This window comes from Aspergillus multicolor (assembly GCF_047715735.1).
Source record: "Aspergillus multicolor strain CBS 133.54 unplaced genomic scaffold BDW74scaffold_7, whole genome shotgun sequence".
In the NCBI taxonomy this organism is placed as follows: Eukaryota; Fungi; Ascomycota; class Eurotiomycetes; order Eurotiales; family Aspergillaceae; genus Aspergillus; species Aspergillus multicolor.
This window is the reverse complement of record NW_027395958.1, coordinates 853,210-876,455: the sequence shown is the minus strand read 5'-3', so window position 1 is coordinate 876,455 and position 23,246 is coordinate 853,210. Positions and strand designations below refer to the sequence as shown.

Here is a 23,246-nt window from a genome sequence, read left to right as displayed (position 1 = left end):
TCCAAGGTGCAGCAATGCCTGCAGGAAAATAACACCGACAACAAGGTGCGCTTCGTCGCCGTGAGCATCTACCCCGGGAAACACTCATATTTCGTGCTCGACATCAACAATGTCAACTACAATTACGACACCGCCCATGAATGCAAAACGCCGATTCCAGTGTACGTTCTTCGCCTGTCGAAGAGGGCGCCTACGATCCGCAGGGCTCCAACTCTGGATATATACCTCGCTATTCATCTCGCGCAAATGCATGACAAAAACGGCTGGGGCTCTCTTCTGCTGTTTGAGGACCATGACGATCCGAACCTTTGCTGGAGCAACCCTCGCAGTCTGCGGAGATGACGTGTTTCTACCACTTGTTGCACCTCCAGGCTGTATCTGGAGAGACAACCCTATTTGTTAGAGCTTCCTACGTGTTGCTCTCTGGATGACAGTGCCACGCAACGAATTGCTAGGTCCCGGGCAGTGGAGGTGTATCTGCACGAGATGTAGAGTCTCGATATACTCTCTCCTTCGACGAGTCGAGTGGCCACCGGTCCCTTAACCTGAACACTGTTACGTACCTTCCTTAAATTGGTACAATTGGTATGGAAGTACGGTATGCATGGTATGGTAGACTTTGGTCGAGCTATACCTAGTATGTGTCACATGGCAATCTCCAGGAGTTACCATACCTACCATACCATACCATCCATGGACACCTACGCAGCCCCCACATCATCCTCCCCAGCATCCTCCCCGGCATCCTCCCCGGCATCCCCATCCCCACCCTCACCCTCCGCCTCAATCCCCGAAACTCAAAGAACGCGCTCCACTCCTCATCCGCCAGCAAACCCTCCACAATCTCCCTCTCAACCGAAATCACAAACTCATTCCCCTCATCCTCCGTCTTGCTATAGTCCACCTCCAACTGCCCGAACTGCGGTTGGCGGCTCGCCGCCCTCTCAGCGGCATACGTCTTCAGCCCACCGTCATCGCGCGGCGGATACACAACAGTCAATCCGGGGGTAACGGTACCGAACGGAAAGGGAAAGCGAAAGGCATGCACGGTGCCAAAGCCGAAGTCTGCGTCGCAGGGTCGCGCGGCGCGCCAGTCGGTTACGAAGTTGCTGAGCGGGGGGAAGCTGTCGGTGCGCAGGAAGAGGGCGCTTTTATCGCGGATTGGGGCGATGCTTTGGAGGGTGGTCTGTAGGCGCGATTGCGTTGCGGTGTTTGTGAGGTGGCGGATATACCTGGGGACGTTCGCGCGTGGCGGTTAGGTTAGTTAGGGTTACGGTTAGGGCACGGCAGGACAGGGCAGGAGTGACGGGCGGTGCGACTCACAATGCAAGTCTTGACAGGGGTGCTGTCTCCACGACTTCTTCCACCGTGAGCTGCGCCTCGGGGTCCTGCGAACTCAACGCGACGAAGACCACATTCCCCTGCATGCGCGGGGGCACAGGCGGATCAACAAGCCGCCTGCGCATATCGACGGCCTCGCCCCAAAGCAGCGGTTCGTTGGGATCCGGGTTGAACAGGCGGGCGCGATGTCTCGTCAACACGCGCCAGATCAACGCCATGGAGGCGTCGTAGGTCGAGACCCAGGCGCCCTCCCCATCCTTTTCAGGACTAGGACTAGCCATCTCCTTCAGCGCTGCGGCTTTGTTGCGCGGGAGGTGGAAGAGCAGCGCCTGGCATGGTCTATGACCTGGATGCCGCCGCGGGGGCACGGGGCCGTCGATGCGCAGCGACTCTGGGGGATCAGGGACCGTGACGCGCGAGGTGTCGAGGCAGGCAGGGTCCCAGGGTGGATAGGGGGGCGGAATATCGCGTGTCGATCTCCAGAAAGCAGCGCAGTTCTCAGCGAGCTGGTGCAGCATACCCGCCCAGCCCATGACGTCGTTGGCGTAGTGATGAAGATGCATCATGAAGACCAGCCCGCCGCGGTGGAAGGTTGCCTTGAAGGCTGCGGCGACAGGGTGGTGGTCCGGCTGGGCCTCGGGTTTCTCGCCGTAGGTCATTGGGGCGACGGTCCAGGTGCGGAGATCGCCGAGGGCCTGGGAGGTGTAGTGGCGGTTCTGCAGGTCTGCACTGGAGGGATAGAGCTTCTCACCCTCGGGATCATCCTCCCAATCATTGCCATCGAGAATCTGGACGTTCAGCTGCACCGTACTTTCCCGTTTCTTGTGCCAGCATAGCGTGCCAGGCGGGCCGTCGGGGTACTCTTCCAGAACGCCGCAGAGCTGGCGGCACTGGGCGAGGGTGATTTCAAGGCCGGCCATCAGGGCTGCGAGCATTGTCGCTTGGACTGGGGTTTCGAGGCCATATAGGAGGTTGAAGAACACGGCGTAGTTGGTGTAGACCTGGCCGACGCAGTAGTCCAGCGTCGAGAGCTTGAAGTACTCGTCTGCCGGGTCCGATTCCCATCCCTGAGGACGGAGTTCCGTGACTTCTTCATCTGCCGGGTCCGATTCCCATTTCCCAGGATGGAGTTCCGTGACTTCTTCATCGGGCATCTCGTCTCGTTGAGTGGGATGTTACCGGTTTATCTTTGAGGTAGCGGCTTGGTTGAGCTGGAGCCTGCCAAGGTTGGGGGTGTTGCGTACTTAAAAAGGAAAGGGCGACGGGAGGGCAAGCTTGGGCCAAGGACGGGCTGTGTCGGCATCGTTAACCACATGTAGCTAGGGAGAATGCCCGCTTCCGAGCCAAGAGGCAATAGGCGCACCAAGGCACCTAACGTGGCTACTAGGCCGATACTGCATGGAACCCCGCATCAGGATCCGATACCTGGCCCCTTAGATGGAACAGCCAAGCCCTACATAGGTACCGAGAGCACGAGCTACCATGGATCCTCCTGCTGATAGAGATGATAGGAATTAAGTTAAGATTTGGGAAGTACCAGTAGCAAAGCTGATTATTGAGGGATCACAAATAGTAGTCCAATTGAGTCTACCCTAAGTGCACGACGCATGGTATTAGAAGTCAAACCCGACTTGATATCCTCCCTGCGTCGCTCTTGCTTTAAAAAGGCACGACAGATATACAAAACTAATACCTTAATAAGACCAGCCACACCGGACGCAGCTTTTGCGTGGTTGCTTTCCGCAATGGGCCTCTCGAGCACTCTACCGCTGACGACAACCTACTTTATCCATCAAGATCCCGGCATATAGATATATCGTTATGGCTGCTCCAAGGTTAAGGTTACTTGCAGTCTCCACCGTTCGAGCTATCATAAGATACGCTAGAGTTTTAAGAGGCCCTACCATTTTACCACCCTAGCGGTGATTTCTTATATAGCATGTCGCGGCTTTGCAATTCAGCCCAGGCCACAAAGGAAATGTCAAGCTTAACTTACCTAAGGCGTTGTACCTTCCATTCACTACTGTTGAGGGGCGAAATGAGGGATACCCTGATAAAGATGTTATCATACCTACGGCCGTCGGCAGGTATACTATTATCTACCTAAGTTCATGTCTATACATCCTATACCGGTATTACGGCACCGCCTCCGGGAAAACATGTTGAGATTGCGTAATATGGCCAACATTCCTACCAGTACCTTCTAATAGCCGGCGCCGGGGTGTTGTCGTCTGCCTCCCTGTACATCGCCTACCAACCATTAGGTAGATATTTTAGGGACCTCCTTAACCTATGGTCCATGGACACCATACCTAGCTAACTTCATATATCCTCCACGCTCGCAATCTCTAGTTCGGGCTCTATCATCCCCTAAGTCCGCTTAGGCGCTCCTCCCCCTCCCCGCCCGAATCGGATCCTTCTTACTCCCCCTAACACTCCCCAAGAACTCTCCTCCCCCCGCCTCATCATCCATAAAAAGATGTTCCTTAACCAAAGTCTCAGACATCTGCCCCAACCACTCCTTCAAACTAAAATCCTCAAACCTCTCCGCCCGAAAGATCTCAAGAACCTCCACCTCCTCACCCTCCTCCTCACTCAAATTCTCAATAAAATGCCCCATGTTCCTTGGCACGATACCCACATCACCAGGTCCATAATCGAATGTACGGGCATTCCCCTCCGCGCCAAAAATTGTCACACGTGCCCGGCCCCGAATGAAATAGCTCCATTCGTCGGCGTTGGGGTGCCAGTGCATTTCACGCACTGCACCCGGGTTTATCGTGAGGTGGGCCGCGGCGATTCGTTTTGAAATCGGGAAATTGGTGCTGTCGGTTATGCGGACGAGGCCGCCGGTGCATTGTTCTGGTTTCTGGGAGAGCATCTTGTGTGTGAAGCGCTCGGGAGAGGGGGTGAAGGCTGGCGGGCGTGACGAGGGGATTGGGGGAGGCGGAGAGCCGCGGAAGATGTATTTCTCGCTTTTTGGAATTGAGTCAAAGGTTTGAGGTTCTAGGTCAAAGTTTGAGGATAGGACGGATTTGGGGGTGTGTGCTGTGCCACAGATTGTCATTAGCATGGACTTCACGAGGGCTTTATGTATAGGTAGGGAGGGTTAGGTAGTTAAGGTTGGGTGAAGACATACCCATCCAATCTGTCAAAAGGAACGTCGACTCTTCCGAAAACCCCCCATCATCAAAAACAAGCAGAAACTCCGTGCCCTCGGGCCCCAACCCCTGAAGCGCATGCGGATGCCCAGACGGGAAATACCACAGATCGCCCTGCTCCAGATCATCGATGAACGCACGTCCCTCACTATCAATCCCCGTAACCCGTACGCGGCCAAAGAAGACATACGCCCACTCGGCCTCACGGTGCCAGTGGAGTTCGCGGATGGCGCCAGCGTCAAGACGCATGTTCACGCCGGCGAGTTCCTTGGACGTGGGCAGCTCGCGGATGGTGGTTTGGCGCGTCCACCCGCCTTCTTCGATGCGCGTGTGCGAGTCCGCGAAGCTCCAGCGCATGTTGGGGAGGCTGCCGTGGTCTGTGGAGGGGGGGCGGATTATGTCTGGGTTTTGGCGCTCGCGGGTGGGGTTTCGGGGGCCGGGGATGGTGGAGCCCAACCCGTTGCGGTATGGGAGAGGGTGCAGGTTTTGGGCTTCTGAGTCGATTTTTGTGTCGTAGGGGTCGCGGTAATCGGGTGTGTATGGGTTCGGGTTGTCGGTGTCGGTGCTGGTGTCGATGGCGATGGAGGGGAAGACGCCCTCGTCTTGGAAGACTAGGGAGGGGGAGGAAGCGGGGATGCGCAAGAGGTTTTGGTATGCGTTGTTGAGGATGGGGTCGGCTAAGGCTTGGGGGATGAGAGGGGATAGAACCACAAGGGCAAGCAGGGATGGCGCAAGGGCATACATGCTCGCGGTTGCTGGTTGGGATTGGACGGGCGTCTGAGGAAAACACCAAAGACAAGAAAGCTAGCCCAGTCTTTATACTTGGTTTTTCTGTCATCCTGCTCGTACAAGACCCGATATCCTTCTGCCTACATGTATGACCCACAGCCAGGGCATCATGGACCAAAGACTACGCCAGCCGATACTCCCGAGTAACCAGTCGCGGTACTGGAAAAGCTTGGCTCGTAGGGCTGAGTGGATTCAGCCCTACGATAGTAACTCACCACGTCATTGAACGTCATCCAACCTCGGTCAGAACAAGCCCAAGGCCTATGGAACAGGCAGTCAACTCCGAGCGCCCGCCGAGTTGCCAAGACAAACCCGAGCACAGCAGGGAACACAGTCTCCCAAAGCCCTTCCAGTCTTTTTCTCCTTCAAAGGTCTCCTGGTCTTCTGTTTCAAAGGTCTCCCGGTCTGCTCCTTCAAAGGTCTCCCGGGGCAGTACCCTACCTACTTTTACAACCCGGCACCCTATATCCTATCCGCGAGGAGTTTAGCGCACAGCCAACATGTTCCCTATATTCCAAAACAGTGGTTGAATATCCGAGCTCGGGCATCTGCGCAACCATCTTTCTTCCATCCTTGCCTACAAAAGTAGCAAATGCTGAGACCAGAAATAAGACAGCTCCTAGATACGTCTGCCGCCATATCCGTCCGAGATATATGGTATGCACATACGGGTACCCGAGGGGCGTCTGGCCAATACTCATCTAGCCTGCATTGTACGAAATTCTCTATTTTTAGGTCTAGTACCCAGAAAATGGGGACAAGCTGCATTGAAAACTGAATGATAATGTCCCAAATGGAGTAGAGGGTATTCGAGAGTTTACGTCTTTAGCCTGCTAGCATTCGCTACCTCTCAATGCTGCCTAGCTGGGCCAATCATATGCAATAATAGTAAGTTTAACGTTAACGTCAATGTTATTGTCATTGTCATTGTCACCTTGTCATTGCATACATGATAACACATAGGAAAAGAAATCACATCATAACAAAAATCATAACCATAAGCATGAACATAACCATCACGCCACTGCTCCTCGGAACCATCCGTAGGAGTATACCCAACCGTAGCACCATACCAATGCCAATGCCAGTTCTCCCATGACCCCTTAAATCAAAAACTCCTCGTCTGCGTAGGCCCAGCCATTCAATGCTAATGCACCAAGCTTGACATCGTCTCATAGACTATGATATTGTTCATATCCATGATGCCACCATATCAGACCTGCTCATCTCCCGGCGGCACAACGGGAAAGCTATACGTGCTCGCCGCCCGGTTCACCGTAAGCGAAGGACGGGAATTTGTCGTGCTCCGCACACTCCCGGACGGACGAATCGATCCAGCCCCGACACCACCAGGCGTCCCCGCACCCGAAGCCGCAGGCGACGGACCACCAACAAGCGCAGCAAGGGCATTCGCATGCGCCTGCGCGCTCGTCATAGTCGACGCCCCATCCTCCTCATCCGGAACCTCGCGGAGCGAAAAGTCCCGGTTGAGCGTCATATCCGAGTAGCGGTGCATATTCATCGCGCTCGCGCTGGCGGTGTGCATGTGCGTGGGCAGGGTCATGGACATGTTCATGGTAGACCCGGACATTGTGGGACCGTGGCCGAGCGGGTGCATGGCTTTGGCTTCCCACTCGTTGAAGTCTTGGCCGGGGTTCACGGCTTCGTATTGGAATTTTGTGAGGAAGGTGTAGAAGGCGCAGGCGATTAGGGAGCCAAGGAGCGGTCCGACCCAGTAGATCCAGTGGTAGGAGGGGAAGGAGCGTTTCATTACGTCCGGGCCGAGGGTTCGTGCTGGGTTGAGGGAGCCGCCGGTGTAGTAGTTGCCTAGAGGTTGACATCAGTTGATGTTATAATGCAATGTGAAAAGAGGTAAAGAGGTGAGGTGAAAGGAGGGGGTAGACAAGGCATACCGATCATCTCCATCACGAAGAAGGTCATCCCAATTGCAACCGGAGCCAAGAATGTGGACTTATGCTTCACGACCGCAAGCATGATGACAACAAACACCAACTGTGCCGTAAGAATTGTCTCGATGAACAAGCCCTGGATCACCGAGGCACCGCCACCTAGACGAGTAACAACATTCAAGTCGCCGGGGAATAGCACACTGACGATAGCGGCTGCCGCAAGGCCTCCACCGATCTGAGCGATGAGCAGCAGGACGCCACGGACAGCAGGAATTCCGCCGATGAGGCAGAGTGCTAGTGTTACCTAGATTTTATATTAGCATCATTCGTCTACAACTTCCAGTCCTAGACAATGAAGAGTAAGGGGGGAAAAGACATACAGCCGGATTAAACAACCCCCCCGTAATGCGAAAGAACGCCCAAATGTTCACCATAAGCGAGAACCCAAAAGACAGCGACGAGTAAAGCAGCGCGTCAAAGTCCGGCGGCTTCACGAACCCAGCATCAGCGTCCAGGCCCTGGACCGCCTGAACGGGGGTGTTGGTCCGCGGCGTATTGGCAATCTGCGTCCCCGCGAATGCAAAGAACAGGAACAGAAACGTGCCGACCAACTCGCCCGCCATGGCCGTGAAGTTGTTGCGTGCTGTGTCGGCAACCGACAGCGATGGCAGTTGCGTCAAGCCCATTGTGGACCGGCGGTTTATCTTTCCGCGGCGGGTGTCGCTGTCATTCTCGTTCTCGCTGTCTCTGTTGGATCCGGGCTGCGGAGGCTGGATCCAGCTTGACGGCCGGAGCTTCTTGATGGCGGCGGGCACTTGCATCGTGAGTCGCGACGGCGTTCGGTTGCCGTTAGGGGGGTTGGTTGGGATGGGATGCACAAAGGGGAAGAGAAGTCAAGAGACTTGAAGGCTTTTATAACCCGTCTGGTCGCAGTTTGATGACATGCATGAGGCGAGGCGATCTGGATCAATGGTGAAGATTGAAGAAATTGTATGTGGCGGAGCAGGGTAGTTTCAGTTTGGAAGGTGGTATCAAATCTCAGCTTCTAGTATCGTTCTAGAAGCCCAGGATAGAGATGAGTTTGCGCCCATCGTCGAGTAAGTGGAGCCTGCAGAATTGAGGGTTCTGGTGCTAGGGCTGAGGGTTGGATCAACGGTTTGTTTCATCGACGCCAGATGCTCCACCCAATTGTCACAGATCGACCAACTTAATCTGCTGAACCACACAATCGTACAGCCTTGGGTGGTTTTACACCTAGAAAGATTCATTAGCCAATAACAAAACACTAACCGGTGAGGCTATACTTCAAACACAGTCGTCATCAGCGAACTGCAACTGCGCCTCGCGCCCCACGCACAGATCACGACTCGAAACAGCCCAGGTACCTGAATCCACCGATTGGATGGGGATGAGTTGCGAGAACGCTACCCACTCTTCTGTCCATGTGGCCATCCTGTCAATATCGATCGTCTTTGACGCTTGTCCTGACAGACCGTTGGGAATTCGCCGAGAGGACTGGTGCCCGTAAGGCTAGCCTTGTACGGTTTCGGGCTTCATAGCATGTAAATTTCATGTTAGTCCTTTTCACTGTTGCCCGACCGTGTTGCATATACTGGTCGGCGATTATTGCGGAATATACCTGGATACAATGCTCAATGTAGGTATGCTAACTACCATAGCTCTATCCATTGGTGGTTCTGGTGGACGGTTTTCCGTTGATTCTAGTCATCTTTTGGAAACGTTGTACTGTTTACATTGCCGGACGAGGGGGTCTAATAACCTCGAAGCCCTTCTCCTTCGTTTTACTCTTCGCCTTGCCTCGTTTCAACCGAACTAGCCAGGAAGGACGATCAGATGCCTCCCCTGCTTTCTGTGGATCTGATCGTTGTTCGGCATGGGCTTTCCGACCGTAATACAGGTCCACCTCACGCTGAGAATAGTAGTCGGTGTTCATTGTATGGCTTTCATCATCAAAGTCCAGCCGATCGAGTTCAATGGCCTTGACCGTTCCACCAACATTGCTGTAACAATAGAGATGGGTTGGCGGGACGGGAGCAGAAGTAGGCAGAGTGGTAAAGGAAGCAACGGAGCGTTGAGACCGAGGGGGTCGGAAGAACTGGGTTGGCTCGAGACGAATGTCCTCGAAAGAGCCAGAGCCCGATCGACTCCCGGAGCCGTAGCCAGAACCTGAGCCTGAAGATGATGGCCGCATCGTGCGTCCAATGAAGTTATTTGCGCCTTCAGGTGCAGCCTGGTCGATTGGATCAAGTGACGGCAGGTGAGCAAAGGAGATGCGCCTGGTCGACCTATGCGAGAGTTGCTTAATGCCGTAAACCTATAGATCGTCCGTCAGCGAGATGCGTAAAGACATACTGAAAGGGGTAGTAAATACTTACCGGAGCCTTAGAGCTCTCCAGGTATGCCGAATCCGTCTTCGAGTGACCAAGCTTACACATCACGCTGCGGGAGGGCTCATATAGACAGTCTAAAAGAACGCTAGAAGCGAAGACCACAGTATGCATCAGTAGAATCGCGTATGCAACGGTGGATGTTGTTCGCTCCGACGCATGAAGATGGTCGACAAAGACAAAACTCATGCAGACCGTTACCAGCCTGGCAAGCGCTAGGGCAGTTTGCCTCCAAGGGATCGAAAGGCCGGAATGAGCACTCCAGAGACAGCATCCCAGGATGAACATTTCACATGCACCCAGAAACAACAGCTGAGCGATGGCGTAGCGCTGAAGGCCGCCGATCGCGAGACCGCGGACGAACGGGACTCCGTAAAGAGCGTAGAACGCATAGGGCTGGCTCACTGGTGTGGCGAAAAGATCGTGGTGAAAGAGTAGTGTATGACGATTGGTCCTCACGAGATAACGAACAGTGAAGACAAGCATGCCGGCGAGAGCAACTACAGTGATCAAGGCGATGGATGTATGGAAGGGGAACCAGTGCGGATAGTTCATCTGGTACAGCGAGAAGACGACAAGGGGATGGAGGAAGTAATCAAGGACAATACGAGTGACACTCCAGCCTACGCGCTGCATCTGTGACAGCAACTCAGTTCGGAGGAGGGCTAAGTCGTGCGTTGGAGATCGAGAATCCTCCCATAAAAACTTGCAGGCAGTAACCAGAAGTATTGTCATGGCGGCACCGGTTGAAACGAGAACAAGATTGACGATCGAATTCGTCCACAGATCGCTTGCAGTCGTGCTCCCAAGGTACTGCGACATTTCTTCCAGACCCAACGTAGCATTAACGGCGTAGATGCCATCTTGGACACCGGGATACGTGAACTGATGCGTGACCGGCCAGTTCGCGAAGACCAGAGATGACCAGGCGAACTTGCTGGCGACAGCGCGAAAGAATCCTGGGTATGGCAGTGTCAAACACCCGGTTAGGAAGACAAACTGAAGGTGATGCAGACAAGGGCCGAGGCCAGGCATCGGCGCACCTACACGATCTCGCAGTGCATCATCCGCTTCATGTCGAAAGAAACTGCCACGGCGTTTCTCAGATCTTTTCAGAGCGCCCGTCACCATACCCACTATGAGCATCATAGCTAAGGGGATTCCAACTAGAGCTCTTGACGCCACTGAACCGACGTACGGAGTGATATGGGCACGCGTACAAGCCAGGGTGGTACCGTTCAGCTGAACATGGATCGTCGCGTCCACTGTAGTAAACAGGAAGAGGGACTTCAAGGGGAATGAGCCCTCGTAGACAGCGTAGGTGCGATTATCCCATCTATCCCAAGAATTAGCGCAAAATGCTCTATCTACAAGAATTCAAATGACGTACCGTGGATATTCCTGCCGCGAAAGCGTCGGACATTTGCTCTGCAGGTCAAACCCCTCCCCGTCAGTAACGGAGTGGCCCAGTACCCTTGCATCGACTGAAAGCTGCGCCAATGACCCGTTTAACTGGTTGCATTGGTCATCGATAAAGTTGCCCAGTAGCCTGAGAGACAAAACGTCATTCCCCTCCCCATGATTAAGGAACCCGTGCAGGGAGACAGCATCGAAAAGGGGATCCTCCGTCTCAGTGCAGGGCAGCGGTCGCAGAAATCCGGCCTCGACGGAGGAGCTGAGAAGAAGAAGCCATGGCACGAGTTTGCTGAGGAACATCAGTGAATCGCTGTCTGCTCATGACGATAGATGGGAAAGAGCGAGAGGCCTAGCCGATTGAAGCCTGGAAGGTGCAGGGGAAGGTGGAAATTTCGGCAGGAACGCTCCACTCTCTCACGGTTTCATCCAATCACAAGCACGAGCAGCTCCATCTATTTTTAGAGCCAATCATCGTTGCGTGGCTGCCATTAACCCACATGGCGAAAAAGCAGATCTGCAATGGTGAAATTATGCACAGTGGCCAGAAAGACAGGGCATCTTTTTATCTTCTTAAGCATTTTATTCTTCGTCCTTGGCAAATCAAGTGAGAGAACAAAGCAGATGCTAGAGACAGCCTCTGAGTTCCATCTGATTCTGATTGGGAAACGTGGTAGACGCACTTGTACGGGATGGAAGAACCGATTCGTTCCCTGGCTGTCAGGTTGTGCTGGAATGAGTCCCTTGCGCGACAGTATATATTTCCGTCAGTGATTGACAATGAACAAAAAATGCATCCAAATAACCATTTGAAAACTACATCACTAGTATTCTCATAAACTCCCTGCGAGTTCGATATTCGAGTATATTCCTATGCGTTTTTTACGTCCACTACTAGCTTTTCCCTTCGCATTCCCCGGGCATGCCCATGCGTCCAAAACGGGAGTCGAGTTTACAGTTGACAAGACGCTGGATCAGTAATGATACAGCAGACTGGGAGATAGGAAGGGATCATTTGAACTGAATATGCCATTCCATGCTAGCCTCCGTCATCAAGGTTATGAACACTGCGCCAAAGGACATCAGTAAACAGGCCTTGAGGATAACTAGCCAGTCTTGCGAGTTAATTAACTCCCAGGAATCATCCTAAGCCGGCCGCTCTGCATCCCACGCTAAAGACAAAATTCCAGATGCTGAACAACCGCGCCTCCACTCTGTCTCACTGTGACTGATCAAGGTCCTCCCTTCCATCCTGCCAGCTAGAGCAATTGACGCAGCGGAGCGCCTACAACCACGATCAGCACCCATTATATACATCTCTCTCGAACAACCCCTTGCCTAAATACAATTTATACAAGACTCACCTTCTCACTAATCCTCTTCCGACAATACCGACACTTAACACTCCTCTTGATAATCTTATCACGGGAAAGAAGCGTATACACCTCGGCGAACGCATACAGCGTGAGACTGATGCCGAGGAAATCGATCACTTTCTCCAAGAACACCCTGTCCCATCCAGCATCAGCATTAGCATCCCTCTCAAAAGTCGATATTGAAATACGTTGTTGGACGGCAACCCACCCATAAGCCAAAACAAGCGCCCCATCCTCCCGCGCCTGCTCAAGCGTATTATACCCGTGCATCTGCGCATAATGCGGTCCCTTAGCAAGGACCGTAAACTCCTCGCTCATATTCCGATGCAGAAATGGGAGCAATGAGACGATAGGCAGGATCATGTCTGAGACGAAGCTGTTAACAACGCTCGTGAAGGCTTGCGCGATGCTACACCACCAACCAACATTAGCTCTCGAGATAAGTTGGACATGGAATGAGGCAGCAGGTGAGAGTACATCAGACCCAGCGCAACTTCAAGGACATTATCCCTCGCCGCGAAATCGATGAAGCCGTCCCAGGCGCGGCGGAAGTGGGATTTTACCTGCGAGGTCAGGCGGGAGACGGAGGTGGTTGTTTCTTCGAGGCCGCGCATTTTAGTGGACTCCGTATTCTTCTTCTGAGGATACACAATTGACTAGAAGTTCAATGTGGATGGCCCATGGAAAGTGGGGAGAATATATAACCCGGGGATGGTGGTGGTGTTCATGTCGAGATGGTGACGTAGTGAGGCTTGAGCGCGGGCTCATTTACAATAGGTCGGGAGGGTTTGACCAACAGGATCTTGAGGCACGCTTCACGAGATCTTGTGGAAGATCATCCGAGAGGATAATTGGTAGACACGTGCAATTATTTAGAAGCTTGACAGACGATTGGCCATGGAGATGCATCAAAACGTGTCGATCTTACGAGATAAGACATGAAAGTTGAAAGTAGGGTTTACACCAGAATAATATGGTAAACCCCGAAGAATTTTAATATTAAGCCCAATTTTGCATTCTGGGCAGGGGAATGCACTTAGATAAGGACCATATAGACCTCATTGTTCTTAATGCTCAAGAGCTAGAAGCTTTATTACCTAAATACGGGTGGTGGATTACTACAGTCCCAGCGTCACGGCCCAGTAGCACTCTTTCGATGGGAAGACTGTATTTCTTGTATGGGCCTCACGCGGTCTACGGAGGGAAACGCCGTGGAACTCGCGGCAATCTTACAAGTAAACTATTGAGTCATATTGGACCGAGTTCAAGCGGACGTAGAATCCGACTAGGCATACGGTAAAAGTATCTATTGCCATTCTATTCATACTCTTCATTCTTCCTATTATCTGAACTCATCTTTAACTGCATCCCCTTCTCCATAATCAGTCCTGGCGAGCCACAAAAGACAAAAAAACATGTCTCCGTCAAATAGCAGATTCTCCCTCACCAGGATCTTGGGATTCGCCCGCCTGAAAAGATGGGCAAAATGCCACAAGCATCCACGCCCAGACAACAAGGAGAAGGCCCCCGCATCTTAGGAGTTCTCGCTGTCGGAGTGGAAGGAGCAGCGTGCCCGAGATGGCAGGGTGCGGGTGAAGATGCAGTACGCGGAATGGAAGGGCGGGATTTGGACTTGAACAGTAAATGGACTTCAATTTCAGTCGAAGCCGCTACGGATGGTACTTAAGTCTAGGTAAGGTTGCGGCGGGATACGCCATTTCATTCACCGTGTGCAGCGGTGACTTGGGTAGGGTAGGGTAGTTTCAAGGTCCGCCATCTACACGAACCATTCGTAATAATAAGATCTAGTACGATTAATCTTCCCTTACTCATAGTCCTTGGCCTGCCACGTGCTGCGGTCAACCAAGGCCCCAATGTTATCCAGCTAACAGAGGACCAAGTGACTTTGCTTACCAGTTCATTGATAAAATATTCGACGAGGCGAATCTCATGCCTCAGCCATCGTTCTTCTGTTGGCGTCCTCGCTGCCGGGGGTGGCAGCTCCTGCGCCAACCCAAAATCAATGCAGACCACCCCTCTCGCTCTCGCGCTCCCTTGCTCTTGCTCTTGCTCTTGCTCGCCGAGACCAGAAGGGAGAGATACCATCATATTCCGAGGCATCGTGTCACAGTGTATAATGCCCGCGTTATAGATTTCGTCCAGGATGCGGCGGAGTTTCGCGGCGCGGTGTTCTGAGAAGGTCGAGAGGTCGATCTCGTGTAGGTTCGGGATATACTCGATGAACATTGCATTGATAGGCAGTTCTGGGTTGGGAAACATGTTGAGGAAGACCCATTCTGCGGGTTTTATGTTCCTGATTAAGCCCTAGAAGTTGGGGATGACGTCTCTGTCACACAATCCGCTGGCCCTTAGTTGAATGTAGGTGGTGGATTCGCAGACAAACGAGTTGACTTCGCGGTCCGGAGGATCGTGCTCGGATGGTTCAAAGCCATGGTACTTCTGCTATTAATAACCTGGGCTAGGGTGTAGTAAAGAAAAGAAAACAGGGTATGCCTGGTCCGCACCACTTTCATAACACACGCTTCTCCTCGGAATCGGACTTTGAACACGACGGACACCTCACTTTACTTTAGGGTTCAAGATACTCGAATTCCGATGGCGTCACCACAAGCTCATGCTCATCAACCATGATGGCGGATTGGAGGTTGTCAGCGAGAAATGCGAAGGGGATGGTGGTTTGTCGATGAAAGAGGGGAGAAAGAAGTTGGGGGCAAGAAGGGGACCAGTGCATGGGCAAAATCTGTTGCCTTAGGCAACACCATGCGCGCTACAGCTTCATCTTGACAGACAATGACCTTGTTGCCATTCGCAGGTTCCTACTACTACCTAGGGCTTTGACCATGGCCCTCAAGTTGAACCAACAACCTGACTATTATGGACATCACATCGTGCATAGATGTCTAAGCTGAAGTATACGGTAGCAGCCCAGTGTTCCTTTTTCTCTTTCTTCCCTGATAACAAGAATTCATGCAAAAATATTAGATAACTTGTTTGATTAATATAATGATTATTCTGACTGTAACTAGGTATTTCTAGTTTCACCTTTAAATTTCCGGTTTTCCACGGCCATTAGAACTTAGGGCAGATCCAGCTAAGTCTGTAACTTGTAAGGGTACCTATGGTAGGGTAGTGACCCTATATCAAAAACGTCAGCGCCCCCACAACCAACGCCTCAACCCCAGCTTTAAGCGTCGGCTGAATGACAGGGCTAAACCGCGCACTATGATTACCCGGAATCTCGCCCGTCGTCCCATCCTTAAGCGCCTGATCCCAAATTTCTGCATCAATCCCACCAAGGAACCAAAAACAACAGGGTATATCCCGCGCCGTCGCAAGGACGCTGAAATCCTCGGCGACCATAGTCCGTGGTGTATCAGCGTCAAAGTTTCCCCCGAAATGTGCTGAAAAGGAAGAGGCCAGTTGATCCGCAACAACATGCGTATTAAACGTAGGTGGAAAGCGTCTCGTGGGCGTAAAAACCGGGTCCTTCGGAGATCCAGAGGCCGCACACTCCGCGCGGACAATCCGTTCCACAGCCTTCACAATCTTCTCCCTCGTCTCGACCTTGACACTCCGAAAATCAATCCCAATCTCAGCACAATCAGAAATAACATTCTCAACACTCCCTGCATTCAAACTCCCAACCGTAAGAACACCCACATCATCCGGGTCAATCTCCCGACTCACAACCCCCTGGAGTCTGACAACAATATGCGCTGCCAGTAAGACCGGATCAACAGTCGTATGCGGGAGAGATCCATGTCCGCCTCGCCCAAAGACCGTGATTTTCATACTATCCGCCGCCGCCATGATGGTTCCTTTCTTGGAGGATATAGTTCCAGCGCGGAGACGCATGACGTGCTGCCCGAGACAGATGTCCGGCAGGGGGATTTTGTCATAAAGGCCGTCGGAGACCATACTCTGTGCGCCGTGGCCGCGCTCTTCGTTTGGTTGGAAGAGGGCGATGAGTGTTCCGGACCACTGATGCCGAAGGTTGACCAGGAGTTCTGATGCTGCTAGGAGGGATGTGATGTGGATATCGTGGCCGCAGGCATGCATTACGGGTTTGATGATCCCATCCGCGTCGGCCATCGTGACTGTACTCGCGTAAGGTAGACCTGTCTCCTCTTTCACGGGGAGAGCATCCATGTCTGCGCGGAGAAGGACGGTTTTGCCTGGGCCATTCTTAAGGACGGCGGTTAGGCCGTATCCGCCGATATTGGTGGTGATGTCGAAGGCATTGAGGGAGGCGAGGTGCGCGGCGATCTTTTCAGAGGTGTTCTTCTCCTGGCAGGAGAGTTCGGGGTTGGCGTGGAAATATGTATAAAGCGACTCGTAGGGCGCCAAGTCCAGGTGCGCCGAGTTGAGGATATCTGTAATGGATTGGGACATTGCGAAGGTGTAGCTGGATTGTTCAGGTTGTTCCCGCGGGAAACGTTGCTTTAAGTGCAAAGCTGCCTGGAGTGGAGAGTGGGGCGCCGGACTCTATACGCTATACGGGCGTATACGGGTGTTTACGGGAAGTCGAGATGAGTCACTGGCATAGGTGGTATAATGCATAACTCCGTATAAAGATAGTACATGCTCTGACCCGCCAGGCTACGTCGCAACATCCCTCTCCACGACATTTACCCCCTTCATCTTGATCTTCCACCGCTCGGCCCGGCACTCCACCACCACCGTCAACTGCTCTCTGGGAAACAGCGTGATGTAGTTGTCAGACCAAAACACCGGACGGACCTCCTCGCCGTGGTCGTAGACTGTGAGACGGACAAAGAAGGCAGGAACCTTCACCAGGTTCTGAAGACGGATCTCGAGCTTGGTCACAGTTGGATCCGGATGCGCGACCGGTCGGACGACTGCAAGAACCGCAGCAGGCGCCAGTTGGCCGGGACCCAACGCTGTAAAGTCTGCATATCGTTTCGTCGGTGTATGATACCAGGTCGAGTTCTCCCAGTTTAAGGTGTCCATGCGACCATTCACCCAGTACACGTTGCGACTGAGCGTCGTGTTGGAATTGTCGTCCGTAGACAATACCAGGCGTAGGAAAGCAGGCTTGGTCAACTGGAATATTTTGGCAAGCGAGAAAACCTCTTTGGCCGTGGTTGGAGCGGCCTTGACGGCCTCTTGATGGTGCAGCAGAGTCTTCCCGTCCGTATCGACCAGGTCCGCAGAGACGAGGTAGCAGCCTGGTGATAGCGAGTGGTTGACGATTCGGACACTGGTTGAACCGTAATCGAAGACAACATTTTGCAGACGAGCACCTGCCTTGGCACCGTAATACGCGCCCATCGGAAGGAGGTAGTAGTCGAACAGCTGCCAGTGCAGACTCGGCCATGCGCTGTTGAGCATCCAGTATACAACCCCGGTCGCTTCGCGCGCGGCGAATGCCTCGAATTGCGCACGGGTGGCCTCGTAATCCATGAGCTGACACTTGAATACATAATCTTCCAGGCTGGTCGGCGCTCCATATCGAACCTTCAAAGCCTTATTATGGATCTGGCGGTAGTGGAACACGCTGTCCTTTGGCGCTTGGTGATATTGGCCGTCGTTGGGCTTCCTCCACAAGCGATCTAGGTCGTGATCAGAAAGGAAGCGCCTGAGACTGCTCAACTCCGGGGTCCCTGCGCCGGCACTGACCTCAGAAGCGAAGCCAAACGCTGCACCGAGTTTGTCACCCCACCAGTATACAGGCGGAACCCAGTCGTACGGACCTTCCATCTTCATACCGGACGGGGTCAGTTGCGGTGGATGGCCGCGTTTGCTAGCGGAGGTGATCACAGGGTTTTGCCAGTCCATGCGATTAAGTGCGGCAAGATAGGCCGTGGTCGCACGCTCGTCGGGCCAGTAATCAGACCCAAGAAGAAAGCCAAGTAGGGATGGATGAGTCTGCATCATCTGCGCCTCGTGGACCATGGACGCCTCTCCAATCGCGTAGTCTTCATCGCGCCAGACCTCCACTCCTTGAACGTCGTGATTGTACTCCCATCCTTCCCACTTGTCGCAACACATCCATCCAGCCATAATCATCAGGCCCAAGCGATCGGCGAGTTCGTAGAGCTCAGGGTGTTCTTGTTTGCCTTCGAGGCGGATGGTATTGAGCCCGATGTCGAGGGCGTAGCGGAAGATCGTTTCAAGTCGGTGAACATCGAAACGTAGGAAGATGTCAGGCGCATAGCCGGCGCCGCGAACCTGGAAAGTTCGACCATTGACGGTGAACTGGCCGTCGCCGTCGGCGTTATGCTTGTATTCAACGCTGCGGATTCCAAAGGTGGCATGTGCCGAGTCTGATATGGTATCCAAGAGGGCATCAAAAGAGACCTCGTAGAGCGGTTGCGAGCCCCAAGCAGCCGGCCACCAGATGTGCACTTGCGCACCGGAGAGAGTGGCTTCCAGTGTAATGGTAGAAGTGGCGTGCGGCAGGAGTTGCACTTGTTCCAAGAGGTGAACTTCCGAGCCGCCCGGTATTACAAGCGTCCCATTTATGATCGTGTCTCGAGGCGTATCTCCATGATTCTTTACGTCGGTACAGATGGTAACGACGACGGAGCTCTGCGGACTGGTGCGGCCACGGTCGTACGTGTGCGTTACTCGAAGCGGAGAAAGTGACACAAGTCCGGTTGTTTCTATCTCGACGGCGCGCCATACCCCCATAGATGAGTCCGGAGGCGCTGGGTTCCAATCGGCGAACGAAATGGCGAGGTCTTTGCCGGTGTCGGTCGGGTACGCTTGGATGAGAAGGCAGTTGATGCCGGAACGAGCAGCGGAGGTCACATCGTAAGAGCGACCGGCATAAGCACCCTTCTGAGTGTTGCTGGAAACGACCTGCACGCCGTTGAGGAAGACGTCGGCTTTTGAGCTGACTCCGTGCAGATTAAGCTGAACGTGCTGGTCCGGACAAAGGTTAGGCAGTGAAAACTGCTCGCGGTAGAGCCAAGGGACGTGAAAGTCCGATTTGTTGACCGTTGTGAGAGTTTCCGAGGCGAAAAGGGCCGTCTCATTGTAAGGGTGGTCGACGCTGTCGACAAGTCCACCCAACACTGTCGCCCTTGCTCCGACTCGCGACCACTTGGAGACATCGGCGTTGGCGAGAGACCACTGCGCGATCGAACCCTGAGCGGCATCAGAGCTAAGGATATGCCATCCACCGATAAGAATACGATTCTGGGCCATCACCGACAGGATGAGTGTAAGGATAATGATGATAAGTGGCATGATGGAGTTGGTGAGAAGATGAAGGCTGTGAAAAGTTGAGGTCTGGCTGCAAGTGAGGAAGGCACGATGCGGGGACTGTCCCTGCTGTACAACCTCACCTGCAGCCTGCGCATGACCCTATCCCAGTGACGCGCGCTATAGTACTTCTTATGGTTGACTTGATACATGGCAACGATCGGCACGAGTTTCTGATTTCGCGGGCATGGACGTTCGTACTTTATCAAGTGCCGGCCGGGGAACATTTCCGCGCCTTACATTCGCAACACCATCATCGGATGACTCCTATAGAGTCTAGCCTCTGAGATTCCACAAACTCTATCCTAATGGCGGTGATGAGCCATGTGGAATTTCGGCGCAGCATTCCTATCGTATCGTCGGAATGCCTGACATCAACAATCGGACTCGCGATGAACGTCGGCCTACCCCTTGATTAATCTTTCCCCTCGACAACTCCCGATGCATCGCTTAAAGCCATTGCAGGATGAAGACATCATGGAATCTACTCCTTCTTCTTTTTGGTTGTGTCCAGGGGATTGAATTGGACTTGGATAATACCGGTAAGGGTCTCCGCTGCCGTCTGCCGCCGCCTGATCTAACGCCAATTATCCACAGCATCCGTTAAGAAGGCATGCCAATCCATCGCGAAGAACATGCTCTCGCATTACAGCGGCTCCGAACCCGGTGATGTGCCCGGGAACCTGCCTGATCCGTACTACTGGTGGGAGGCCGGAGCGATGTTCACCGCGCTGGTCGACTACTGGTCCTACACCGGCGATGCGCAGTGGAACGATATCACAAGCCAAGCGATTCGATGGCAGGCCGGAGACTCAGGGTCGTTCATGCCGACGAACCAGACAAGAACGGAGGGAAACGATGATCAGGGATTCTGGGCGTTTGCTGCCATGACTGCGGCGGAGAGAAACTTTCCTATGCCCCACGGCGACGGGCTGGATTGGTTGGCGATGGCTCAAGCGACGTTTAATACGCAGGCATGGAGGTGGGATACTCAGAACTGCGGAGGGGGGTTGCGATGGCAGATCTTTACGTGGAATGCTGGTGCGTTGCAATTCCACTTCTGTTTCGGATTGCGTTGGTCTGACTGAAAGTTTTGGGCATAGGGTACATGTACAAAAACACTATCTCTAACGGCTGCTTCTTTAATCTGGCTGCGCGACTCGCACGATATACCGGAAACCAGACATATGCCGAATGGGCAGAGCGAATCTGGGACTGGACGCAGGAGGTCGGTTTCATGACGGACGATTACCTCTTTTTCGATGGCGCCAGTGTAGACGGCAACTGCACACAGTACGACCACCTGCAATGGACATACAACGCGGGTGTATACCTTCTCGGTGCAGCGGCAATGTATAACTTCGTACGCACGCCTTATCTTACCCAAAGCTTCAAGGTACTAACAAAACTTTGCGGCAGACGGACGGCGACCCAATCTGGAAGCAGCGAACCGAAGGCATCATCAAATCGACCAACATTTTCTTCAACAACGACATAATGTACGAACGCGCGTGCGAGCCCGTCGGAACATGCGAGGTTGACCAACGCCCGTTCAAGGGCTTCTTGGCGCGGTGGATGGCAGCGTCAACCCAATTCGCGCCTTTCGCTTATGACCTCGTATTCCCCAAGCTTCGAACTTCCGCACTCGCCGCAGGAAAAACGTGCACCGGTGGTCAAGATGGCGCCGAATGCTCGCTCAAATGGACAGAGCAGACGTACACCGGTGGACCAAAGGGCGGCGATATAGGTATCCAGATGGCGGCGTTGGAGGTTATCCAGTCGACGCTCATCAAGAAAGTAGAGCCCCCTGTCACTCGAGAAGACGGCGGACGGAGTAAAGGCAATCCGGCCGGAGGCTCGGAACCTCCGCTTCCAACGCCGGCTTTGTTGGCAAGAGAGATTACGGCTGGAGATCGTGCGGGCGCGGCGTTCGTAACGGTTTTCCTAGCGGGTGTAGTGGCTTGGAGTGTTAAATGGGCCATCCACGATCCGAGCGCCTGATCCAATTGGTGCCGTGGTAATGTCGGACCCCTAAATTCAAATCCTGAATCCGGGGTATAAGTATCCAATCAGACTGGTAATTGCTTGGGTGTGGAGGTGGTCAAGGCGGGGATTCTTTGTCCAGAGAGGGGAATGTGGAGAGCCGAGGGTCTGTTAAGATTGTATAGCCGGTCTATATGTGCAAAGAAGAATGAAATATATTCTCACGTCGTTTCATCGCTGTTGTCGTTCTCAGCAAGACCCCACACTCTGAATTCCAGAAGAAAATGGCTTCCACCACATCTTTCGAGATCCCAAAGACCTGCAAGGCCGGGGTCATCTACAACCACGGGCCAAACTTCGAAGTCAAAGTCGAAGATGTCCCTGTTCCAGAGTCAGGTACGTCGCTGCCGCTTGTCTCTTCCCGCGACTCCCACATTAACGTCGGGCGTGTGGTGTTCAGGCCCCGACGACATCCTGGTAAAGCTCAACGTAACCGGACTGTGCCAAAGCGACGTCCACTACATGCTCAACGACATCGGCATGTCAATGACACAATTCGGCGTGCGTTCACCAGGCCACGAAGGTGCAGGTATAGTAGTCAAAGTCGGAGCAAACGTCAAGAACTTCAAGCTTGGTGATCGCGCGGGTATCAAGCCGATCATGGATTCCTGCGGGACGTGTCCGAGTTGCTGGAGCGATAAGGAGACGTACTGTCCTGGTGTCGTGCACACGGGATTGATGGTGCCGGGTACGTAAACCCCAACAAGAAGAGACGCTGGTTAATGAAGGGTGGTAGGAACGTATCAGCAGTACATCGTCTCGCCGGCACGATATGCGACACCGATACCAGATGGGATTCCTGACGAGATCGCGGCGCCGATTATGTGTAGTGCGTCCACGATCTATCGGTCGCTTGTTGAGTCGCGCTTGCAGCCGGGGGATTGGGCTGTCTTTCCTGGTGGCGGGGTATGTCCTCCTCGAGTTCCTCTAGTCTGCGACCTAGGTATTGACTTGCTTAGGGCGGCGTCGGCATCCAAGGCGTCCAACTCGCCTCCGCCATGGGAATGCGTCCAATCGTCGTCGACACCGGCGAGGAGAAACGTACTCTCGCGCTGAAGATGGGCGCGGAAGCTTTTGTCGACTTCAGGACCGTCCCTGACCCCGCCGCAGCAGTGATCGAGGCTGCCGACGGCCTAGGCGCGCATGGGGTTTTCGTGACAGCTCATGCCGCGTACCCAAGCGTCCTTGGCTATCTCGGAGCCCGAGCTGGAGGAACTGTGATGTGCATCGGTATTGCTCCGGCGGGGACGATACAAATCCCCGTTGATCCCAATTTGATGATCCTTCGCAACACCAGGATTCAGGGAACGCTTGTAGGCAGTCGGCATGATACCGTCAGGGCGCTGGACTTTGCACACCGAGGAAAGCTAAGGCAGATTTCAGAAGTATGGCCCATTGATCGTTTGCCGGAGGCTGTTGATAGACTGCGAAAGGGTTTGGTGGCGGGGAGGATGGTAGTGGATTTCAATCAGTAGTTCCTTGTGCTCCAATTGTCTTTATGCTCAATGCGACTCGTTCATATGACTGTTCCGATTTTAGCGACGATAGCACATG

General features: G+C 53.5%; 8 protein-coding genes across 8 annotated transcripts; 1 reads left to right on the top strand and 7 right to left on the bottom strand.

The window, feature by feature from the left end:
* Positions 1 to 451: 451 nt before the first annotated feature.
* Positions 452 to 2,495, bottom strand: BDW74DRAFT_176663 (uncharacterized protein; the record flags this gene model as incomplete). Its single annotated transcript, XM_073728684.1, has 3 exons — positions 452 to 477; positions 706 to 1,232; positions 1,324 to 2,495. 3 exons carry the CDS (start codon positions 2,493 to 2,495, stop codon positions 452 to 454), a joined length of 1,725 nt encoding a protein of 574 aa, XP_073585786.1.
* Positions 2,496 to 3,721: 1,226 nt separating this feature from the next.
* Positions 3,722 to 5,246, bottom strand: BDW74DRAFT_167071 (uncharacterized protein; the record flags this gene model as incomplete). The annotated part of the gene is made up of 2 exons (XM_073726652.1): positions 3,722 to 4,389; positions 4,481 to 5,246. The coding sequence occupies 2 exons, from the start codon at positions 5,244 to 5,246 to the stop codon at positions 3,722 to 3,724; spliced, it is 1,434 nt and encodes a 477-aa protein (XP_073585785.1).
* Positions 5,247 to 6,447: 1,201 nt separating this feature from the next.
* BDW74DRAFT_131416 (aquaporin-like protein) lies at positions 6,448 to 8,543 on the bottom strand. Its single transcript, XM_073722294.1, has 4 exons — positions 8,506 to 8,543; positions 7,582 to 8,455; positions 7,205 to 7,505; positions 6,448 to 7,118 (listed from the first exon to the last, which is right to left on the bottom strand). The coding sequence occupies exons 2-4, from the start codon at positions 8,020 to 8,022 to the stop codon at positions 6,505 to 6,507; spliced, it is 1,356 nt and encodes a 451-aa protein (XP_073585784.1). The 5' UTR covers positions 8,023 to 8,455; positions 8,506 to 8,543; the 3' UTR covers positions 6,448 to 6,504.
* A 408-nt stretch (positions 8,544 to 8,951) lies between these two features.
* Positions 8,952 to 13,012, bottom strand: BDW74DRAFT_176660 (uncharacterized protein; the record flags this gene model as incomplete). The annotated part of the gene is made up of 6 exons (XM_073728683.1): positions 8,952 to 9,536; positions 9,598 to 10,945; positions 11,000 to 11,314; positions 12,246 to 12,307; positions 12,387 to 12,807; positions 12,876 to 13,012. The coding sequence occupies 6 exons, from the start codon at positions 13,010 to 13,012 to the stop codon at positions 8,952 to 8,954; spliced, it is 2,868 nt and encodes a 955-aa protein (XP_073585783.1).
* Positions 13,013 to 14,223: 1,211 nt separating this feature from the next.
* BDW74DRAFT_176659 (uncharacterized protein) lies at positions 14,224 to 14,678 on the bottom strand (the record flags this gene model as incomplete). The annotated part of the gene is made up of 2 exons (XM_073728682.1): positions 14,224 to 14,241; positions 14,313 to 14,678. 2 exons carry the CDS (start codon positions 14,676 to 14,678, stop codon positions 14,224 to 14,226), a joined length of 384 nt encoding a protein of 127 aa, XP_073585782.1.
* Positions 14,679 to 15,401: 723 nt separating this feature from the next.
* BDW74DRAFT_150168 (M20 family metallopeptidase) lies at positions 15,402 to 17,043 on the bottom strand. The gene has a single exon (XM_073723976.1). It carries the CDS (start codon positions 16,809 to 16,811, stop codon positions 15,555 to 15,557), a length of 1,257 nt encoding a protein of 418 aa, XP_073585781.1. The 5' UTR covers positions 16,812 to 17,043; the 3' UTR covers positions 15,402 to 15,554.
* Positions 17,019 to 19,634, bottom strand: BDW74DRAFT_176657 (putative glycosyl hydrolase; the record flags this gene model as incomplete). Its single annotated transcript, XM_073728681.1, has 1 exon — positions 17,019 to 19,634. The coding sequence occupies one exon, from the start codon at positions 19,632 to 19,634 to the stop codon at positions 17,019 to 17,021; it is 2,616 nt and encodes an 871-aa protein (XP_073585780.1).
* A 650-nt stretch (positions 19,635 to 20,284) lies between these two features.
* On the top strand, positions 20,285 to 23,167 carry BDW74DRAFT_167066 (uncharacterized protein; the record flags this gene model as incomplete). The annotated part of the gene is made up of 7 exons (XM_073726651.1): positions 20,285 to 20,690; positions 20,753 to 21,012; positions 21,069 to 21,581; positions 21,959 to 22,028; positions 22,093 to 22,380; positions 22,429 to 22,598; positions 22,652 to 23,167. The coding sequence occupies 7 exons, from the start codon at positions 20,285 to 20,287 to the stop codon at positions 23,165 to 23,167; spliced, it is 2,223 nt and encodes a 740-aa protein (XP_073585779.1).
* Positions 23,168 to 23,246: the final 79 nt, after the last annotated feature.

Excerpts from the sequence above, each read along its gene's own strand:
- BDW74DRAFT_131416 (XM_073722294.1), bottom strand. The coding sequence starts at position 8,022 with ATGCAAGTGCCCGCCGCCATCAAGAAGCTCCGGCCGTCAAGCTGGATC. Across the intron at positions 7,506-7,581 it reads GGGGGTTGTTTAATCCGGCT|GTAACACTAGCACTCTGCCT; the intron begins GTATGTCTTTTC and ends TATAAAATCTAG. Across the intron at positions 7,119-7,204 it reads CTTCGTGATGGAGATGATCG|GCAACTACTACACCGGCGGC; the intron begins GTATGCCTTGTC and ends GTCAACCTCTAG.
- BDW74DRAFT_150168 (XM_073723976.1), bottom strand. The coding sequence starts at position 16,811 with ATGTCCCAATCCATTACAGATATCCTCAACTCGGCGCACCTGGACTTG.